This window comes from Phoenix dactylifera, unplaced genomic scaffold (assembly GCF_009389715.1).
Source record: "Phoenix dactylifera cultivar Barhee BC4 unplaced genomic scaffold, palm_55x_up_171113_PBpolish2nd_filt_p 000026F, whole genome shotgun sequence".
In the NCBI taxonomy this organism is placed as follows: Eukaryota; Viridiplantae; Streptophyta; class Magnoliopsida; order Arecales; family Arecaceae; genus Phoenix; species Phoenix dactylifera.
In genome coordinates, this window is record NW_024067667.1 from 84,240 (window position 1) to 102,560 (window position 18,321).

The 18,321-nt window shown below is 42.1% G+C and overlaps 1 protein-coding gene across 1 annotated transcript; it reads right to left on the reverse strand.

The window, feature by feature from the left end:
• Positions 1-8,536: 8,536 nt before the first annotated feature.
• Positions 8,537-11,421, reverse strand: LOC103713833 (60S acidic ribosomal protein P0). Its single transcript, XM_008800871.4, has 5 exons — positions 11,045-11,421; positions 10,419-10,487; positions 9,489-9,587; positions 9,018-9,410; positions 8,537-8,873 (listed from the first exon to the last, which is right to left on the reverse strand). The coding sequence occupies exons 1-5, from the start codon at positions 11,300-11,302 to the stop codon at positions 8,730-8,732; spliced, it is 963 nt and encodes a 320-aa protein (XP_008799093.1). The 5' UTR covers positions 11,303-11,421; the 3' UTR covers positions 8,537-8,729.
• Between the last annotated feature and the right edge of the window lie 6,900 nt (positions 11,422-18,321).

Below are 18,321 nucleotides of genomic sequence, written 5' to 3' on the forward strand. Positions count from 1 at the left end.
AAGGCTACCTTCATCACACTCATTCCGAAGCGTCAGGGGGCGGCGGAGCCTGGCCATTTCAGACCCATTAGTTTGTGCACAACCTTGTATAAGGTTGTGGCCAGAATAATGGTCCGTAGGATGAAGCCCTTACTGCCTGGCATTATCAGTCAGGAGCAGGGGGCTTTTATAGCCGGCAGAAACATCTCCCATAATGTTCTGTTGGCCCAGGAGATGATGTGGAATCTGCAGCGAGCATCGAAGCGACGTAGCTTGATGGCTATTAAGCTGGATATGGAGAGAGCTTACGACAGGATCAGATGGAGATTTCTTCAGCAGGCACTCGAGGCGTACGGCTTCCACAGACAGTGGATCGGTTGGATCATGGGGTGTGTTAGGGGTCCAAGGTTTTCTATCTTGGTCAACGGCACACCTTCCCCTTTCTTCGAGTCCACCATGGGGCTGCGTCAAGGATGTCTTCTATCACCTTATTTGTTTATTCTTTGTGCTGACATTTTGTCTCGTGATTTGCAGAGAGTGTGTGCCCGCAGAGAGCTCGAGACCTATGTTCCCGCCCCGGGGGCTAGTCCTCTTTCCCACTTACTTTTCGCTGATGATTGCCTTCTTTTGGCCAGGGCGCGGGTTTCTGATGCATGGGTCCTTCGAAGGGTAGTGGCGGACTATTGCGCGGCGTCAGGTCAGAGAGTTAACTTCCACAAGTCAGCAGTTCACTTCAGCCCGAGTACGGAGAGCAGGGTCAGACAGGAGATCCGAGGGATTCTACAGATACCTCAGCAGGAGGAGATATTGACCTACCTGGGAGTTCCTATCACAGGTCGCAGACTGCGGGTGGCAGAGTGCTCCTACCTGGTGCAGCGGGTGGAGTGCAGGTTGGAGGGATGGAGAGCGGCCTCCCTGTCTATTATGGGGAGACTGACTTTGATCATATCAGTGTTGGGGTCCATGCCAGTATACCTCATGGCCAACACCGTGGTTCCGAAGACGACCCTGCTGAGGGTCGAGCGACTGCTGCGATGTTTCCTGTGGGGGTCATACGGCGGAGGCCACGGGGTGCACTTGGTGGCCTGGGAGCATGTCTGCCGGCCTACCAGTGAGGGCGGCCTCGGGGTGCAGTCCCTACTGGAGCGGTGCGAGCTTTTCATTGCTCGGCATGCAGCTCGATTTTTGTTAGAGCCACACGGGCTGTGGAGTCAGGTGATGGCGGCCAGATATGGCCGTGGGGGCTCAGAGGCGGCACGGAGAGCGCGACGAGTTTCCTTCATGTGGCGTGAGATTGGGAGGTATTTGCCGACGGTGTCAGCAAATACCAGGTGGCTGATTGGCGATGGGCGGAGTATTGATGTGATTGCGGACCCATGGGTGGATACTGTTCCACTGAGGTGCTGGCCGACCATGATTGATGCCGAGGCAGTGGAGGGGTTGCGGGTCTTCGATCTTCTTGCCCCAGGAGAGTCAGCATGGGATGACGCTAGGTTATGTCAGCTGTTCGGAGGATACCTAGCTGAGAGGATCCGGTCCCTTCCGGTGCCAGGTTGCGGGGGGGCTGATGTCAGGGTTTGGGGCACCTCTTGCCGGTCCAGGGTCAGTCTAAGAGATCTCGCCGATGTTATCCTGCAGGAGCATGAGCCGGGGCAGGACTACACTTGGATCTGGAGGTCTGGGCTCCACCCGAGGGCGGCACTTTTCTTATGGAAGGTGGCATGGGATCGCCTCCCGACGAGAGCAGTGCTGAGCAGGCGAGGTTGGGGGATCCCTGCGGAGTGCAGAACATGTAGTGTCGAGGAGTCGATCGACCACGTGCTCTTCCAGTGTACGTGGGCGAGGTCGGCATGGCTGTGGGCAGGGTTCCCGCAGGAGGTTTGGCGTAGGAGGCCTCAGTTTGTACAGATGATGCAGCAGTGGCTGGCCCGGCCCCGGACAGGTCAGGAGGCTATTCGAGCGACCTGCACAGCACATCAGATCTGGTTGGCGAGGAACGCCCGCACCTTCGGTGAGCGCAGGGTGTCACCGAGGTTCGTTGCGGAGTTCGCGCGAGTCCAGGCATTGGAGATCAGACTTTCTTCAGATGGACCTCTGATAGCTCGGGACACCTGGGGTTCCCTCTCTGCTCCGGCAGCTCCTCAGCAGGTGTTTTTCACCTGGGAACCCCCACCCCCGAGTTTCCTCAAGGTCAACTTCGACGGATCGGTCATGGATGGAGGTGCGCGAGGAGGTGCGGGTTTTGTGATACGGGATCCGCACTCCAGAGTGGTGGCAGCAGGAGGTTGTCAGGTTTTCGGTACGTCGGTGCCCGGGGCAGAGCTACGAGCTGCCTGGGCGGGTCTTTCGTTATGCGAGGCAGGTACTACAGGCTGACGCGATTGTCTTGGAGGGCGACTCAGCCACAGTTATTAGTTGGATCCAGGAGGAGCTGAGGGGTGAGAGCTCAGACCATCCCTTGGTTCGGGATATAGGGACGATGTGTGGGGTTGGGGTGGCCATCCAGGCCAAACATGTATTCAGAGCTAATGGGGCAGCCGACTGGGTGGATGCCTTCGCGGCTCATCATTCAGGGTACACTTTTTGGGTGGGGGAGGGGGAGCTGCCACTGGCTCTTCGTGAGTTAGTCTTTTTTGACTTTATTGGGTGTATTCACACACGTACTGTATGAAAATCCGTTTTTAGCAACAAAAAAAGAAGAAGAAGAAGAAGAAGAAGAAGAAGAAGAAGAAGAAGAAGAAGAAGAAGAAGAAGAAGAAGAAGGAAGGGTTTGCCAAACTTTAACAAGTCCGAAGTTGGTGACGAGATCGGCACAGATTTTGTCATACATACAGGTCGCAGGTGAAGAGAACTTAAGAAGAACAGTACTCTTGTTGTTTATCATTAACTTGAGAAGAAAGGCAGAAAGCAACAAAACAAAGGGCTGAGGAATAGAATCTTACCAAGAGCTACAGTAGCACAATCCTCTTCTTACAAAAAAAGTGCGACCACCCTCTTGATACTTGGGTGGAATTGGATCGTTTTGATTTGTAAACCAATACGAGTATCCCATAATTCCGAAGAGGTTTACTGACTACAAGAATTGGCTGATAGAACAGGGGGCTAATTGTTGTGGTGCTGTCAATGGTTTTCTTCCTTCCTACTAATTGGATCTTGATCCTAAAAGAGCCATTGGTTTCGGTTATTCCCCTTGGTAGAAAGGTAGTGTTTCTCTTATTGTGATCGAGAGACTAATTGTGAAGTCTTCTAATTATAGTGTTAAGACGGTGCCAATTGACCAAATCAGTAAAGTCTGGCTGTTAATACCAGTAGGGTTGTCAAATGAGTAAGGTGGTGGCGGTTGAGGGTTGTGAAATTAAAAACATTAGGGTCTTCTCCGTTATTTTGGGATTTAATGACTGAGATAGAAGCTTAAGATCTTATGATGATATAAAATTGATGTTTATACAATATAACCTTAAAAAAGAGAGAGTGAACTTCGGTGCAACGGTAAGATTGCTTCACTATGATTTGAATTTCAAACATACTCTGAAATATTTCTTTAATATTATTATCATAAAGATATCAATATAAATCTACTTATAATAAACTGATAATAAATAAATAATATTTAATTATTTTTATTTTACGTCCGTATTGAGCTCATTGAAGTCGTACACAAGCAAGCAATACCATGTTTATCTCGGTTGTATTTCGAGCCTAAATTCTTTCTCAAACTTAGTTCATAACTCTCTCTCTCTCTCTCTCTCTCTCTCTCTCATTTACTGCTTCTATGCGGCCTTCCAGTGGATATACGTGTTTAAGCCCTTTCCTTTCAGTTCCATCTTTCTAACTCCATCGAAGCTCCCTTATTCTTCGTCCAACTCTCTGTGGTCGACGGTGGTGACCACCCCATTCTCTTATTCAATCCCCTTCTCATATTCATGCCCAGACCAAGTAAGTATAATCAAGCTTGGGGGTGCAAATGGATTGGGTTGTGAATAACCCTAACCTTGACCTGGCCCAATCTGAACTGGTTTTTTGTTCAAGTTCTAATATTGGACCCAAACTTAACCCAATAGAAGATCGGATCAAGTCAGATTGGATCCAGTCTATGTATAACCTAGTCCCAACCAAAAAAAATTGAATCGGCTTCGGATCAAATCCAGGTCACACATAATATTAAAAGATGGATAACAAAACATGAATACTAATACTAACATGACTTCATCTTTCTTTTTGAGAAATAAGTGCACTCCTCTTTCCTATCATTTACTTTAATAAATGAAAGCTACTCGTTTTTATGAAAGTCTGAAACATGCTCGAATATTTCTTGCATATGCCTGTACAACTTAGATTGTTTCCCCAATGATTCGATTGATACAATCCCAAATTTCTCTTTCCTAATCATTCGTAACCATAATGTCCATAATTTTTTCCAACATTTACTTCAACATAATATTCTCTTTTAAGGCCAATGTTCTAATCCATGTGGCGCTATATTCCTTAGTATGATCCTATTTTTAAGATAGGGGAAATACTAAGAATAAATTATGCATGAAATAGTTAGATGATACAAGTAATAGGCAAAAGTGTTAAAAATTGTTAATCTACAAATTATCATATTTGTAATAAATAAAGTCCAAGACCATACTTTTTAATAGATATATGGTTGTCAAAAAGAAAACAGAGCTGTATTTCATATTCTATAACCATCTAACTCCCGAAAAAGAGAAAACAACAAGACATGTCTAAAAGAATTAGAACCAGATACATAATATTTTACATACATATATCTCATACTTTCGTGAGTCATGTGAGAAGGATCTAAATATCTCTCCTACACAGACAGCAAGAACCATATCTAGTAAGCCTGCTATCAATGCATGGTAAATAGAATATGTGCGAGCACCTGGGTTAACGAGTATACTAGGCTTGGATCGGGTCGGATCGTGTCATAAGTCAAAAGACTCAAATCGGACCCAGAGAACAATTGGGTCAGGTCGGGTCTTAGTAAGCCCAGACTCGATCTAGAATATGGAATGAGTTCAAATTTGGAACCCAATCTGACCCCATAGATCTTTAAATCGGATCCAGATCAAGTCAAGTCAAGTATTTGCAGCCTTAATAAAGCCAAGCTCAAAGTTGCCTGAGTGGGAACGAGCCGACTCAATCTTAGGCTCTCAATCCAACTAGTTCATGACAAGCTTAATCTAGTCTTAGTTCATCAAGCCACACTTGAGCAGTGAATTTTGTTTGAACCACTGATGAAAAAAAGAGGATAAATAGTTAGGAAAATCCTGCCCTCACTCAATTTCGACCAACATCACCCATTCTAGCTAGTTCTCAAGAAAAGTATGGTCCATAATCATCTTCATGATATGAACTTGTAAAATTTGGAGATTTGGTAAAATTTTAAAGTATCCAAGAATCCCATCTTTACAGAGAGGATGACATGGCCTCAAACTTCTTACATGTTTTGTTACAGACTACCAAAGTGATGGAAGCTTGATAGTGGTACCACTAATTTTGTGAAGCGTGTTGAAATTGAATAAACTAGGTTGCATAACTTTGGGTGCACACGGACTAAGTTTTTTGATTCTTTTGTTATTTCTACTACACATTAATTGTTTCCTTGATCGAAATCATGGGAATTTTATGCTCGTTCTTTTATTATTTCCAGTGGACATGTAGCTTTGTTGAACTTGTTGATGGAAGCTCATAGATGCCTTTATATATATATATATATATATATATATATATATATATATATATATATATATATATATATATATATATATATATATATATATATATATATATATATATATATATCACACACACACACACATTTTGACACACACACACACATTTCGTGTGTGTGTGTGTGTGTGTGTGTGTGTGTGTAATAGAAATTCCAATAGAAATAGTCATCTCTTTGCCAATAGAAATTCCAGCGGAAGCATGAGAAAAAGCATAAATGTAATGATATAAAAATTCCACAATGCACTATATTAGTAACTAATGGAGGTACCCAAAAATAAGTTGATATTGTAAAAGAAGTTACAAGATAGGGTACAATGATCCATAAAATTAAAAATTAATTATTTTTAAAAAAGGACAGATATAATTCATGATTTGTCCAAATTCCCAATTAATTACGTGATTTATCCTTGCACCGGAGAGAACAAAAAAATCAATCACAGTTGAGTTTTTAATTGTTATAATCTATAATTCATAGGGTTTTTTTTCAATAAAAGATCAGCAAGTATCCAACATCTAGTGTACTATGAGTTGGGAAAGAAAAAAAAGAAATATCAAATTTGTAATACGTGTCACTACTATTTAATTATTTTGGTTGGCTCCAATGCATCCATTTCTGGATTGGAATGGCTTCAAAAAAAAATATCATCAGAGGAGAAAAAAGAAAAATATTTATACGATGCGGAAAACTCCAGGAGATTAGAAACTCCATGTCCTCTTTATAAATACCAAAAAAAAAGAAAGAAAAAGACATATTATTATACTTATCTGTGTTAATCTTGCATACTACAAATGGTTATATCAAATTACAACTAAAAATGGTGTCCACCGTAAAGAAACCTAACATGATATATAGACCCCTTCCAAATTATTTTGGTGTACATTATAGAGCCTCCAATACTTCTTTATCGGTTAACAAATTTAACATATAAATTATTTATCACTTATCAACTCTTGTGCAATATATAGAATATAGCAAAACAATTATTATATAGAAATTATTTTGGCTTCCTCCAATACATTAATTTTACATATAGAATATTTTCAAAAAAAATATTATAAAAGTTATTTACTAAAAAATAGAGAAAAAAATATTAATATGATATCTAAAACTCCATTTACTCTATATAACATATTGATGTACATGTTTTATTAATTATAAATTAGAAAACCACTTGTAAAATACAACAATGACATGGTTATAGCAAATTGCAACCAAAAACATTAAGACAGCAATGGTCTAGTATTAATATGCTAAGATGTTGCAAATTGCAATCAAACATAGCAACATTAAATACTTAATAATCTTAATACGGATTAACAAATGTAACATATTAGAATCCTGCATCCAAAAAGTTAATTTAAAAAAAAATAAAAAATATTACAAAATTTGCTTAATTTCTAAGACTTGCTGTTTAATTATTTTGGCTTCCTCCAATACATCGTTGCAGGCCAGCTTCATTGGGCGACTCAGCTACTATAATAGGGTGAATCCAAAAGGGTTTGAGGGTGTTGGGATGGAACCATTTCCTACTCCGAGATTTTTGGGCCATATGCAGGGATGGAAAGGCCTTCCTGACCAAGCATATTTACAGAAAGACCAACGAAGCCGTGAATTGGATGGCCTTTTATGTGGCTAGTCACTCAGGTGGTACTCTGTGGATGCAGAGTGAGAGCTGCCAAGGGCTCTCCGCGATGTTTTGTTTTTCGATTTTATTGAGTATGTCCGTACTCGTGTACTATGAGATGCCCGCCTAAAACAAATAAAAACATCAATTTCATATATAGAATAACCTTCCAAAAAATATCATAAGAGCTCTATAATATCTAAAACCTCACATCCTCCTCTATATAGATGCCAGAAAATAAGACATGACATATTTATATGTATTTTTTATTAATCATGCATTAGGCATCCACCTGGAAAATATAACAAAATAATAGGTATAGCAAATTACAACCAAAAGCACCAAGATAGCAGCATTAATTACCAGATAAAACCTATGAGTCCGAGTTTACACGCATGCATAGACTTTGAATTTATAATTATTTTTGAGTTAGACTTTTGAGTTAGGTGGAGCAATGATCTACCCAATTTAAAAGGTGTCATCTATTGTATACAACAGAAAAGCCTCTAGCTTTTTCATCAATTATCAAATTTAAAGAATAAATTAATTTAGAAATATAATTAGTCCAAACTTTTCATTAATTAATATAGTCACATTTTAATCATTTATCCAAATCTTATAAAAAAAAAAATAATTACGAAAATCTTCTTAAAAAATAATTAGTCAATAATTCTTACTACTTGATGAGTCAAAGCTAGAGCTGATTGTGGGCAAAGAATATGTCAAAATTTAAATAGACATGTAGGCTTTTGCTATCTTTGCCGCCAGCTTCCGAGATGAACCTCCTACTGCTATGTGCAAGCATGCAAATAACTCAGCTTCCAGAAATGATAAAAAATATATAATAAGACCAATTACACAATAAAAAAATTTAATATATAAAGCTCAGTAATGTAATAGCCCGCTACAGTGATACTTTGCTGCCGCACCTGTCCAACATCACATTTTATAAAAGCCACACTGCAATAAAATCTTTCAATCTATGGAATCATTGGATGCCAAGAATATAAATTTCAATTTCATAACACGTCGCCAATCTAAAATCCGTGAAACTTTGTTTTGAAAATGAATTTTTAAAAGCCTATTTACAGTGCCCAAGAGACTAAGAGCCAGAATCCAGACCCAATTGATAGAAGGATCCTCCGTCTCTGAATGCCTCAGTGCACGAAAAAAAAGACACCACAAAGAACATAGAAAGGATTTTACTAACCAAATACCATAAACATATCATTTAAGAACAAAAGTATAACGCATGATATAGCAATCTAAAAGTGACAGGACATAAAGAAGCAAGCAACTACCATCCAAAACTTCTGATCAAAACCAGTCTACTGAAGCAAAACAACATTATAAAGTGATCATTTTTTTTTCTAAATATTCCTAGTCGAACAATGAAAACCCCATGTCATCATCCGATTCCTCTTCAGGCTCCGCTTTCTTCTCTTCTTCCTTGGCTGCTGCAGCAGGTGTGGAAGCAGCTTCAGCAGCTGCAACAGGAGCTGCGACAGCAAACTTGCTAGGATCCTGCATCCAATAGATTTGATATTATAACCAACAAATTTGATACAAATAACAGCGATAGATTTGGTATTATAACCAACAAATTTGATACAAGTAACAGCTTATTAGCTTATTAACTTTCATCTGGCAGAAGAATACACAACCTACCTCCAAAAACTCCTTCACCTTCTCGGCCTGTGGGAAAGTATACTCAGTTGCGATTGCAACTGCCAGAACATTCTTGTAGGCATTGATGAACATGTGGGGTGCTGCTGCTAAAGTAGGGTAGGAAAGGGCCAAGGACAGCGAGGTGACCATAGAAAGACCAGCTGCGAACTTCTCTATCAAATCATCCTCAGTGAGGTCCAGGACCTCAGGACTGAAGACTGACCCATTCTCATACACTGACTGGATGACGAGACCGTAGGAGAATGGTCTTATGCCAAGCTTGGCAAGAAGGGCAGCCTCAGAAGAGCCGACCTTTTCCCCTTTCCTGATCAGCTCAACAGGGGTAATAATTTCAACAGTACCCTTGTTGATCTTGGTTGGGATATTGAGCACCTGAAAAATAGAGTTGCAAGAGATTAGCATCATAGGCCTCACTGAAACTAAAAGAACAAGGATAATGTTTCTATGGACCTGAAAGAAGGAGGTCTGTGATGGATCTAATCCAGTGTTGCCAGGGGGAACCACAACGTCGATCGGAGCAACAAGTCCAACACGGGCAGGAGCTCCAACCTGATTTACATAAAGAAAATAAGAAACCATACACAATCAACCAATGGCGAATCAACAGAAAGGTGGTTAGAGCTTAATATAAAAAATGACAAGATATGCAATTGTTACATATCTATATGCATGCATCTGCATATAGATTGTCATAGTTCTGATAAAAAAATCCTGCAGTTATTCAACTATAAGCACAAAATTTCATAATCCGAAAGCATTTACTGCAGTTATACTATTAAAACCACTTCACAGCAATGTTCTTTCTGAGACATAACCAAATTCCTCCGCTGCCTTTTTTTTTTCTTTGACAAAAGTCAAAGAAACCACCTTCCTTTGAGAAGGAACACAGAACCTCCACTTAGCACATGCACTGCAGAAAAGGAGCCAACTGGGACCAATTGGCCCAAGGGTTGCAAGTTCAAATTTATCTATGCTTTGGTTGGGTCCCCAGAGAGTTCGGGGGAGCGGTAGAATATCTTGGTTAAATAAGAATCTGTCACCAGTTCAAAAATCCAAGCAAAATTCCTGTTTGCTTGTTAATGTTTTCATCCAGCATCATATGTAAAAGTTAAAGGTCGGAGTGTTTTTTATATCAAGCTCATGATTTAACCAAGCACCTGGAATGCTAGATTAAGGGTTTTAACCAGCAAGAAAAGATAACAACATTTCACAAATTTCTGAATTATAATTAGGTATTTTTAATTCATATATTTGTGATAAAATTACTAATTTGGATTTGTCATAAGATTAACTCTTCTTTGTGCCAATAGGTTCAATTGGTAAAAACCTTGTCTTAAAAACCAATGCATAAAAAGAGAGAAGGCAGTGTCAGCAACAAACCTTGTATTTCGCCACTTCCTCCCTGACCTCCTTCAGATCTCCCTTTGTGAAAATTAATCCCACATTTCCCTTCATTAAATAACGGACATCACCGGATTAGATCATATCAAGGAGGAGAGGCAAAATAAAGCAACTAATACCAGCAGATCAAAAAACCTGCTCTAAACCTGATACAGGAACTCACACTTTGAACAAAACAATTAAACAACCCATGTAATGACCAATCTCCATAACCCTAAAAATATAAGGCCTGCCATTCTGCTATAAAAAAACCCTCCAGCCCATTAAAATAATAACAAAATACACCAAAATTACATCTAAATCTTAGTAAATAGCCGACCAGAATATCATAAAAACATGAATTTTAATATGATCCCAATCTGCTGAACCTTTCAAACTCCTCAATCTCACAATTATTGCTCCAAAATTACTGAAATTTAAAAATCATTAAAAAAGGAAGGATATATTAAAAAAATAATCTTGAACTAAGGAATCCTTGAATCTTACTAATCTAACAACAAAACGATCTAAAAATAGCAGTAGGGCCAAAATACAATCAAAAATCAAAACTCTTCTACCAAAATTTTAAGATTAAAGCCACCACAAGATGCGACAAGAATCCATACCACGAGCAAGGGAAGGAGATTGAGGTACTCCTTGTTGCCGGTCTTCTCTGCGTGCACCTTGATGCAGCGCCGGATCAGCGTGTTCTTGCCCATGAGGATCACCGACTCCCCCCGGAGCCCCTGCCGGATATTTTGAAGCTGATTCGACCCCACGTTGTCCGCCGCTGCTATCAGCACCTGGCTGTACTCGTCCAGGAGGCGGCATAGCTTCTTGTCGTACTCCAGCTTCCTCTCGGCCTTCGTGAGCTTGACCGTCATGTCTGATTCGTGCTAAGAAACCCTGCGAACGGAAGGAAAAAAACCCAACCCCTAACCCTAGATGAGAGGAAGAGAGCGGAGATAAACCTGTCGCCGTAATCCCTTAAAACTCCTCTTTCGCGTTTGCTTTTATACCTAGGTTTTCATCATATACCCGACAAGCCCGTATCCGGTTGAGGTATGATACGTGGAGATTGGATATCGATGGGCTTGTGTACACTTTGGATCCAGGTTTGGGTTGGATGGATACTGATCAAGTTCAGGTCTGGTTGGGTAGATCCAGATTCGTATAAATCAAATTCACACCCTAATGTTAATGGATTCGGGTTGTGTCTTTCGGATGATGTTAATCATTGGATCATGCCTCCAGATCTGAAAGCACTCTGAACTCCTTCATTCATCTATTTGCCCAGTTTTCGAAGCAACCATTATGCGATCCAATGGTGGATTCGTGCGAAGAAAGATGAATCCTTTTGTGCGAAACATAATACCCCAGTCCAACATTAATATATGATCAAGTCAGGTTGGATAAACTTTAAAAACTCATATCTGGATTGGAAAAAAAGGGTCAATATATACACCTATACCTAACCCCCAAGTCACCGAGTCTAGATCAAATTGGGTCGGGCACAAAAATATGGATAGCAAGGCTGGCTCAACCTTTAGGCGACTCGGCCCAAAGAAGGCCCACCACAAGAACAAAACGGAAAGAAAAAGGGTGGAGTTCGCCTTAGGCCGCCCACTGCAATAAAGGCCTCAAACGTAAAGCAGCCTTAGGCCTCCAAATACATTGGACCATTCCTGATGAATAGTTTGGATTGTCACTCAACAATATAAGCTTGATGACCAAAATTTTACTTCCCAAATCATTGTTTTGATGATCATTCATCTCTTGTTCTCTAGCTTTTAAAAATTGGACGGGACATTGAACTAGTTTACTGCCGGTCCCTTCACAAAATGCCAACATCAACATGATGTCATAATTTAAAATTTTATTATTCAAAATTTATATAAAAAAAAATCTTAATTAGAGGCTCATTCTAACAACATTGGCTACATCTATAGCTTCTTTAAACAAGATATGTATAAAATAAAAATTTAGAACATCTTTCGTCTTTGTATCTTCACAAACTTGAGCATATCTTAATGTGACACTTTGGATCACTTTCATTTTTTTTATTTTAAAATAAAAAATATAAAATTTTACTTTGAAAAGTTAATTTATAGAAAAATAAAAAAATGTTACAAAATTATAGATTTGCTGTTTAATTATTTTGGCTTCCTCCAATACATCAATTTCACATATAGAAAAACTTTCCAAAAAATATCATGATAGCTGGCTACTACGATATCTAAAACCCCATATCCACCTCTATATAGATGCCCGAAAATAAGAAAGATATGACATATTGATATGTATTTTATATTAATCAAGCATTAGGTGTCCACTTCGAAAGTATAGCAAAACAATAGTTATAGCAAATTACAACCAAAAGCACCAAGCTAACAGCATTAATTACTTGGTAAAACCAATGAGTCCGAGTTTACACATATATAGACTTTGAGTTTATAATTATTTTTTAGTTAGACTTTGACTTAGGTTGAGCAATGACATACCCAGTTTAAAAGGTCTGATCTATTGTATACAACATGAAAGCCTCTAGTTTTTTCATCAATTATCAAATTTAAAGAATAAATTAATTTGGAAATATAATTAGTCCAAACTTTTCATTAATTAATATAGTCACATTTTAATCATTTATCAAAATCTTATACAAAAAGAAAAATTAATTACGAAAATCTTCTTACAAAATAATTAGTCAATAATTCTTCCTACTTGATAAGTCAAAGTTATAGCTGATTATGGGTCAAACTTAGGCAAAGAAAATGTCAAAATTTAAATAAACCTGTAAGCTTGCTATCTTTGCCACCTCCTTCCCAAATAAACCTCCTGCTGATATGAGCAAGCAGGCAAATATCTCGCTTCGAGAAATGATAAAAATATATAATAAGACCAATTGCACAATAAAAAACTTTAATATATAAAGCTCCATAATGTCTTGGGCCATTGTTCGGGAGGCCGAGGGGGTGCCGATGCGAGATGATGTTATGCAGAGGGTGTTGCATAGGTTAGAGCTCACCAAGTAATAGCTTCGGGGATGTCCCGAGGGTGTTACAGAAGACTAGATGGGAGATCGGGAATGGTCAGACAGTCAGAATTCTGGAGGATAGGTGGTTAGCTAAGGGCACACTACATGATTGGCCTACCATGGTTGATCACAGATGGCTGGAGGGTCGGAGGGTATGCGAGCTCATCGTTAGAGGAGAGCGGAGGTGGGACACGGATCTCGTTGGGCGCATGTTCAAGGAGCAGCTAGCTGAGCGGGTTCTAGCTGTGCCCATCCTGAAGAGGGCTACAGCTGACAGGAGAGTGTGGAGCATGTCTGGGTTGCCGATGGTGAGGTCCCGAGACCTCTCAGGGCTGGTCCCGGGTCCCTTGACCCGATAGATGGAAAGTAGATGGATCTGGAGGTTGCGCATTCATCCTCGGGTCGCCTTATTCATCTGGAAGGTGGCCTGGGGATTCTTGCCCACTAAAGCTGTGTTGGGGAGGCGGGTATGAGAGTCCCTGTAGACTGTGTCTTGTCCGGAGGTGGAGGAGACCATTTTCCACGCCCTCATAGACTGCCTGTGGGCCAGACAGATATAGTGCTATGCTTCGGGCTAGCCAGATCAGTGGCAGAGGTGGTTGTCTATCGAGGAGTTTCTACGATTCCTGAAGGACTCGGCACAAAGATCTGTGTTTGAGGAGAGGGGGACACGTGCTGCCTATCTGGCCTACCAGTGTTAGCTGGATAGAAATGCCCGAGTCTTCGAGGGAGTCAGCCCTCACCCGAGGGTAATAGAGGCTAGAGCCCTTATGCAGGCGGCTGAGATCACCGACGTTACAGAGATATCACCTGAGTTGGCTAGGGACATCTGGGGGCCCCATTCTGCTCACACAGCGTCCAGGATAGTACTCGTCTTCTGGGTGCCCCCACTTTCTGATTTTCTTAAGGTGAACTTTGACAGCAGTGTGGATGATGAGGGGAGATGTAGTGGCGTGGGGTTCGCTATTCGAGATCATGATGCCAGATTAGTTGCGGCAGGAGGCCGGCGGACTTTTGACTCGTCAGTGGTGTGTGTTGAGCTCAGAGCAGCCTGGGAGGGTATCTTCTATGCGAGGCGGATACTGGGTGAAAACCGTATTATTCTTGAGGGCGACTCAGCCACAGTGGTTGAGTGGATCCCAAGACGGGGATGCACTGCTGAGGATCGGCCGCTGATCCTTGAGACTCGCAGGTTGATGGAGGAGTGCGACTCCCACCAAGATTCACACGTGTTTAAGGAGGCCAACGGGGCGGCCAATTAGGTGGCCTCCTATGCGGCCCACCACCACTCCAGTGGTTTTGTTTGGGTTGGAAGTGGGTCTGTTCTAAGACCATTATGTAATGTTTTATTTTCTGATTTTGTTAGCCGCATTCACATCTGCTGTGTGTGAGCCGCCGTTGCACCAAAAAAAAAAAGCAGTGGCTTTGCCTATGGAACCGGGAGGTCGTGGGCAACATCTATAGAAGATTGGAGGAGGTGGAGGCTTCAATTGTTGATCTTCAAGGGAGAGAAGACCAGGAAGAAGAGCTCTCAGAGTCCGACAAGGTGGACCTACGACAACTACTTGCCACACATCACTCCTTATTGCAGCCGCAGGTGGTCTTCTGAAAACAGAAATCTAGGATCTAGTGGGTCAAAGAGGGAGACCAGAACACTAGATCTTCCACTGGATGACCATCATCAAGAGGCAGAGAAATGTGATCCGCTCCATGAGAGTTGGAGCGGGCCAGCGGGTGGAGTCTGCAATTAGACAGGTATTATTCGATTTCTTCAGATCCAGGTGAACGGAGAGCAGTAGGCCCTGGTAGAGGACAATGCCCCAGGACCAGACGGGCTTTCCCCTTTTTTCTTTCGGAGATACTGGTGCATTATCCGAAGAGCAGTGGTGGAGGCAATCCAGTTGTTCTTCAGTAGGGCAGTGATAGCATATCATTGGAAGGTCACCTATATCACTCTAATACCGAAGAGTCAGGATGCGATGGAGCCGAGCTATTTTAGGCCCATTAACTTGTGTACCACACTGTACAAGGTCGTGGTGAAGATCGTGGTGAGTAGGATAAAGCCTCTGCTTTCAGGTATTATCTGCCAAGAGCAGGAGGTGTTCGCAGGGGCAGAAATATCTCTGACAATGTCATGCTAGCTTAGAAAATGATGTGAGATCTACAGTGGGCCCCGAAGAGGCGGAGTCTAATGGCAGTCAAGCTGGACATGGAGAGAGCTTCCTCCGGCGAGCACTGGAGAGCTTCGGCTTCCATGAGACCTGGATAGACTGGGTTCTGGGCTGTGCATAGGGGCTGAGCTTTTCCATTCTGGTCAACGGCACGTCATCACCTTTCTTCCGGCCACCATAAGGCTTCAACAGGGCTGTTCTTTGTCTACGTACTCACTCCATATTTGCTCTGATATGCTTTCCCGTGCTTTGTGGGCAACTTGTGGGAATCGGGAGCTGGAAGCCTATGTTCCAACCCCTGGTGCCTAACCTATCTCTCACCTATTATTTGCAGATGATTATCTCCTACTAGCCATGGCAAGAGCGAAGGATGCAGGAACCCTCAAGGGTGTGCTGGCGAATTATTGCGAGGCTTCGGGAAAAGAGTGAACCTGGCCATCTCCTTTCACCCAAGCACGAAGCTTAGGGTGAGGCGAGAGATCAGGGGAATCCTGGAGATGCAGGGGTAAGAGGGGTTATAGAGCTACCTAGGGGTGCCTATCACATGGAAGAGGCTGCGGGTGTCGGAGTGCTCTGGGCTGATGCAATGGCCCAAAACAAGCTGGAGGGCGTCATCTCTTTTCGTGATGGACAGATTGACGCTGGTCAGGTCGGTTTTATGCTCCATGTCTATTTACCTCATGTCCAACACTATCGTCCCAAAAGCAGTGCTGATAGAGGTTGAGCGGCTTCTTCCGAACTTTCTGTGGGGTTCGCACAGAGACGGCCACGGAATGCATTTGGTGGCCTGGGAGAGAGTCTGCACGTCGATCCGCGAGGGAGGTTTGGGGGTGCAATTCCTCCTGGAGAGGCGAGAGGCGCTCATTGCTCATCATGCGGTGAGATTTATCCTTAAGCCACAAGGCTTCTGAAGTTAGATCATGGCAGCTAAATACGGCCGAGTGGGGATTAATGGGGCAACCCAGAGTAGACGAAGATGCTCCTACATGTGGCAGAAGATTGGGAGGTATTTGCCTACTGCATTGGCGAATACTAAATGACTGATCGGCGATGGACAGAGTGTTGATGTGGTGGAGGACTCGTGGGTGGACTCTCCCTTTGAGACTCTAGCCGACTATGCTTAGTGCCGAGACGGCGGACGGACTCCAGGTTTGTGACCTCTTCAGCCCTGGGGGGGCGGAGTCAGACGGTGTCAAGCTTGGCCGGCTATTTCGAGAGCACCTAGCAGAGCGTGTTTGATCGCTCCCGGTCTGGGGTGTGTGGGCCTGGATGTTAGAGTTCGGAGAACGTCATGCAAAGCCAGTGTCAGAGTGGGAGATGTCTTCTGTGTCCTCCAGCAAGAGCACGAGTCGGGACCGGAGTATGCTTGGAATTGAAGATTCAGGGCTCGTTTGGTTCGCGGGAAGTATTTTTCCTCCTAGGAATATGATTCCTGAAAATCATATTCCTAGGAAGAGGATACCTAGGAAAGTATTTTTAGCATGTTTGGTTAACCATGGGAAAGTGACAAATTTCCAAAGTGCTTATGTTTGGTTGACCATCCACTTTCCTAGGAAAATTATGTATAATTCCTATTATGCCCTTAATAAAAATTAGTTCTTTAATGCCTCTTTAATGCTTCTTTAATGTTGAAGGGTCTTTTTGGGAAAAAATAAAAAAGGAGTGATTCCCACCTCATGGAAAAGTAACTTTCCCATGTTTCTCATGGAAAAGACTTTCCCATGAAATGTGGGAATCATATTCCCATGGGAATATAACTTTCCCATCTCTCTCCTTTGAAAACTCCAACCAAACAAGAGGCATTTCATTACTTTTCCGTTGACCACACTTTCCCCCCTCCTTTTCCTGCGAACCAAACGAGCCCTCAAACTCCACCCAATGGTCGCCTTATTCTTGTAGAAAGTGACTTGAGAGTACCTACCGACGAGATCAGTGCTGAGCAGATAAGAATTGAGCATTCCTCCTTAGTGTTCAAAATATCATATGGACGAGACGGTAGATCATGTGTTGTTTCAATGCACGTAGGCAAGTGAGGTCTGGAGGCTTACTGAGATCGCACAAGATGCTTGGAGTTGAAGGGATTTGTTCCTACAGACGATCCGTCGATGGTCCGGCATCCCTCAAATGCGTCTGGTCGCTATTGAGGTGACTTGCATAGCTCACCAGATTTAGCTGGAAAAGAACTCTCGGACATTTGGCGAGCATAGTCCATCCCTAAGATTCGTTGTGGAGCGTGCCCAAGCACATATGGCAGAGATCCTTCATGCCAATAACGTACAAAAGATGGATAGATAGGTTCAGCAAACTATGCTTTGCTTAACTTAGCAATATCACTGTAGTTTCAGAGAATCCAAAACTGAAAAACATCAAAATGACAAACATTTTAAAATTTCATAAACAGTTCATGTAGGTCAAACATCTTTTCCAGGTAGGTATACAACAACAAACAGGCAGATCAGACTCAAATACATTAGTGTATCAGATCACCAGCCAAAACCAACAATTTATCTTTCCACAAACAAATGCCGGGCTTTTGCAAAACCCAAAAGCCAGAAAATCTATCCCACACAGCACAAAATATTCCCTGGTAGCCCAAACTTCTCTGTACAAATATTAACAACGCGGAAAAAACTAGCTCTCCATATATTGTGTGTGTGAGAGAGAGATTATATCAAAAATAAAAGTTCATAACATTAGC

Coding starts and splice junctions, on each gene's coding strand:
- LOC103713833 (XM_008800871.4), bottom strand. CDS start 11,302: ATGACGGTCAAGCTCACGAAGGCCGAGAGGAAGCTGGAGTACGACAAG. Junction 9,588..10,418: donor AGGAAGTGGCGAAATACAAG/GTTTGTTGCTGA, acceptor TATGTAAATCAG/GTTGGAGCTCCTGCCCGTGT. Junction 9,411..9,488: donor CACAGACCTCCTTCTTTCAG/GTCCATAGAAAC, acceptor TCTATTTTTCAG/GTGCTCAATATCCCAACCAA.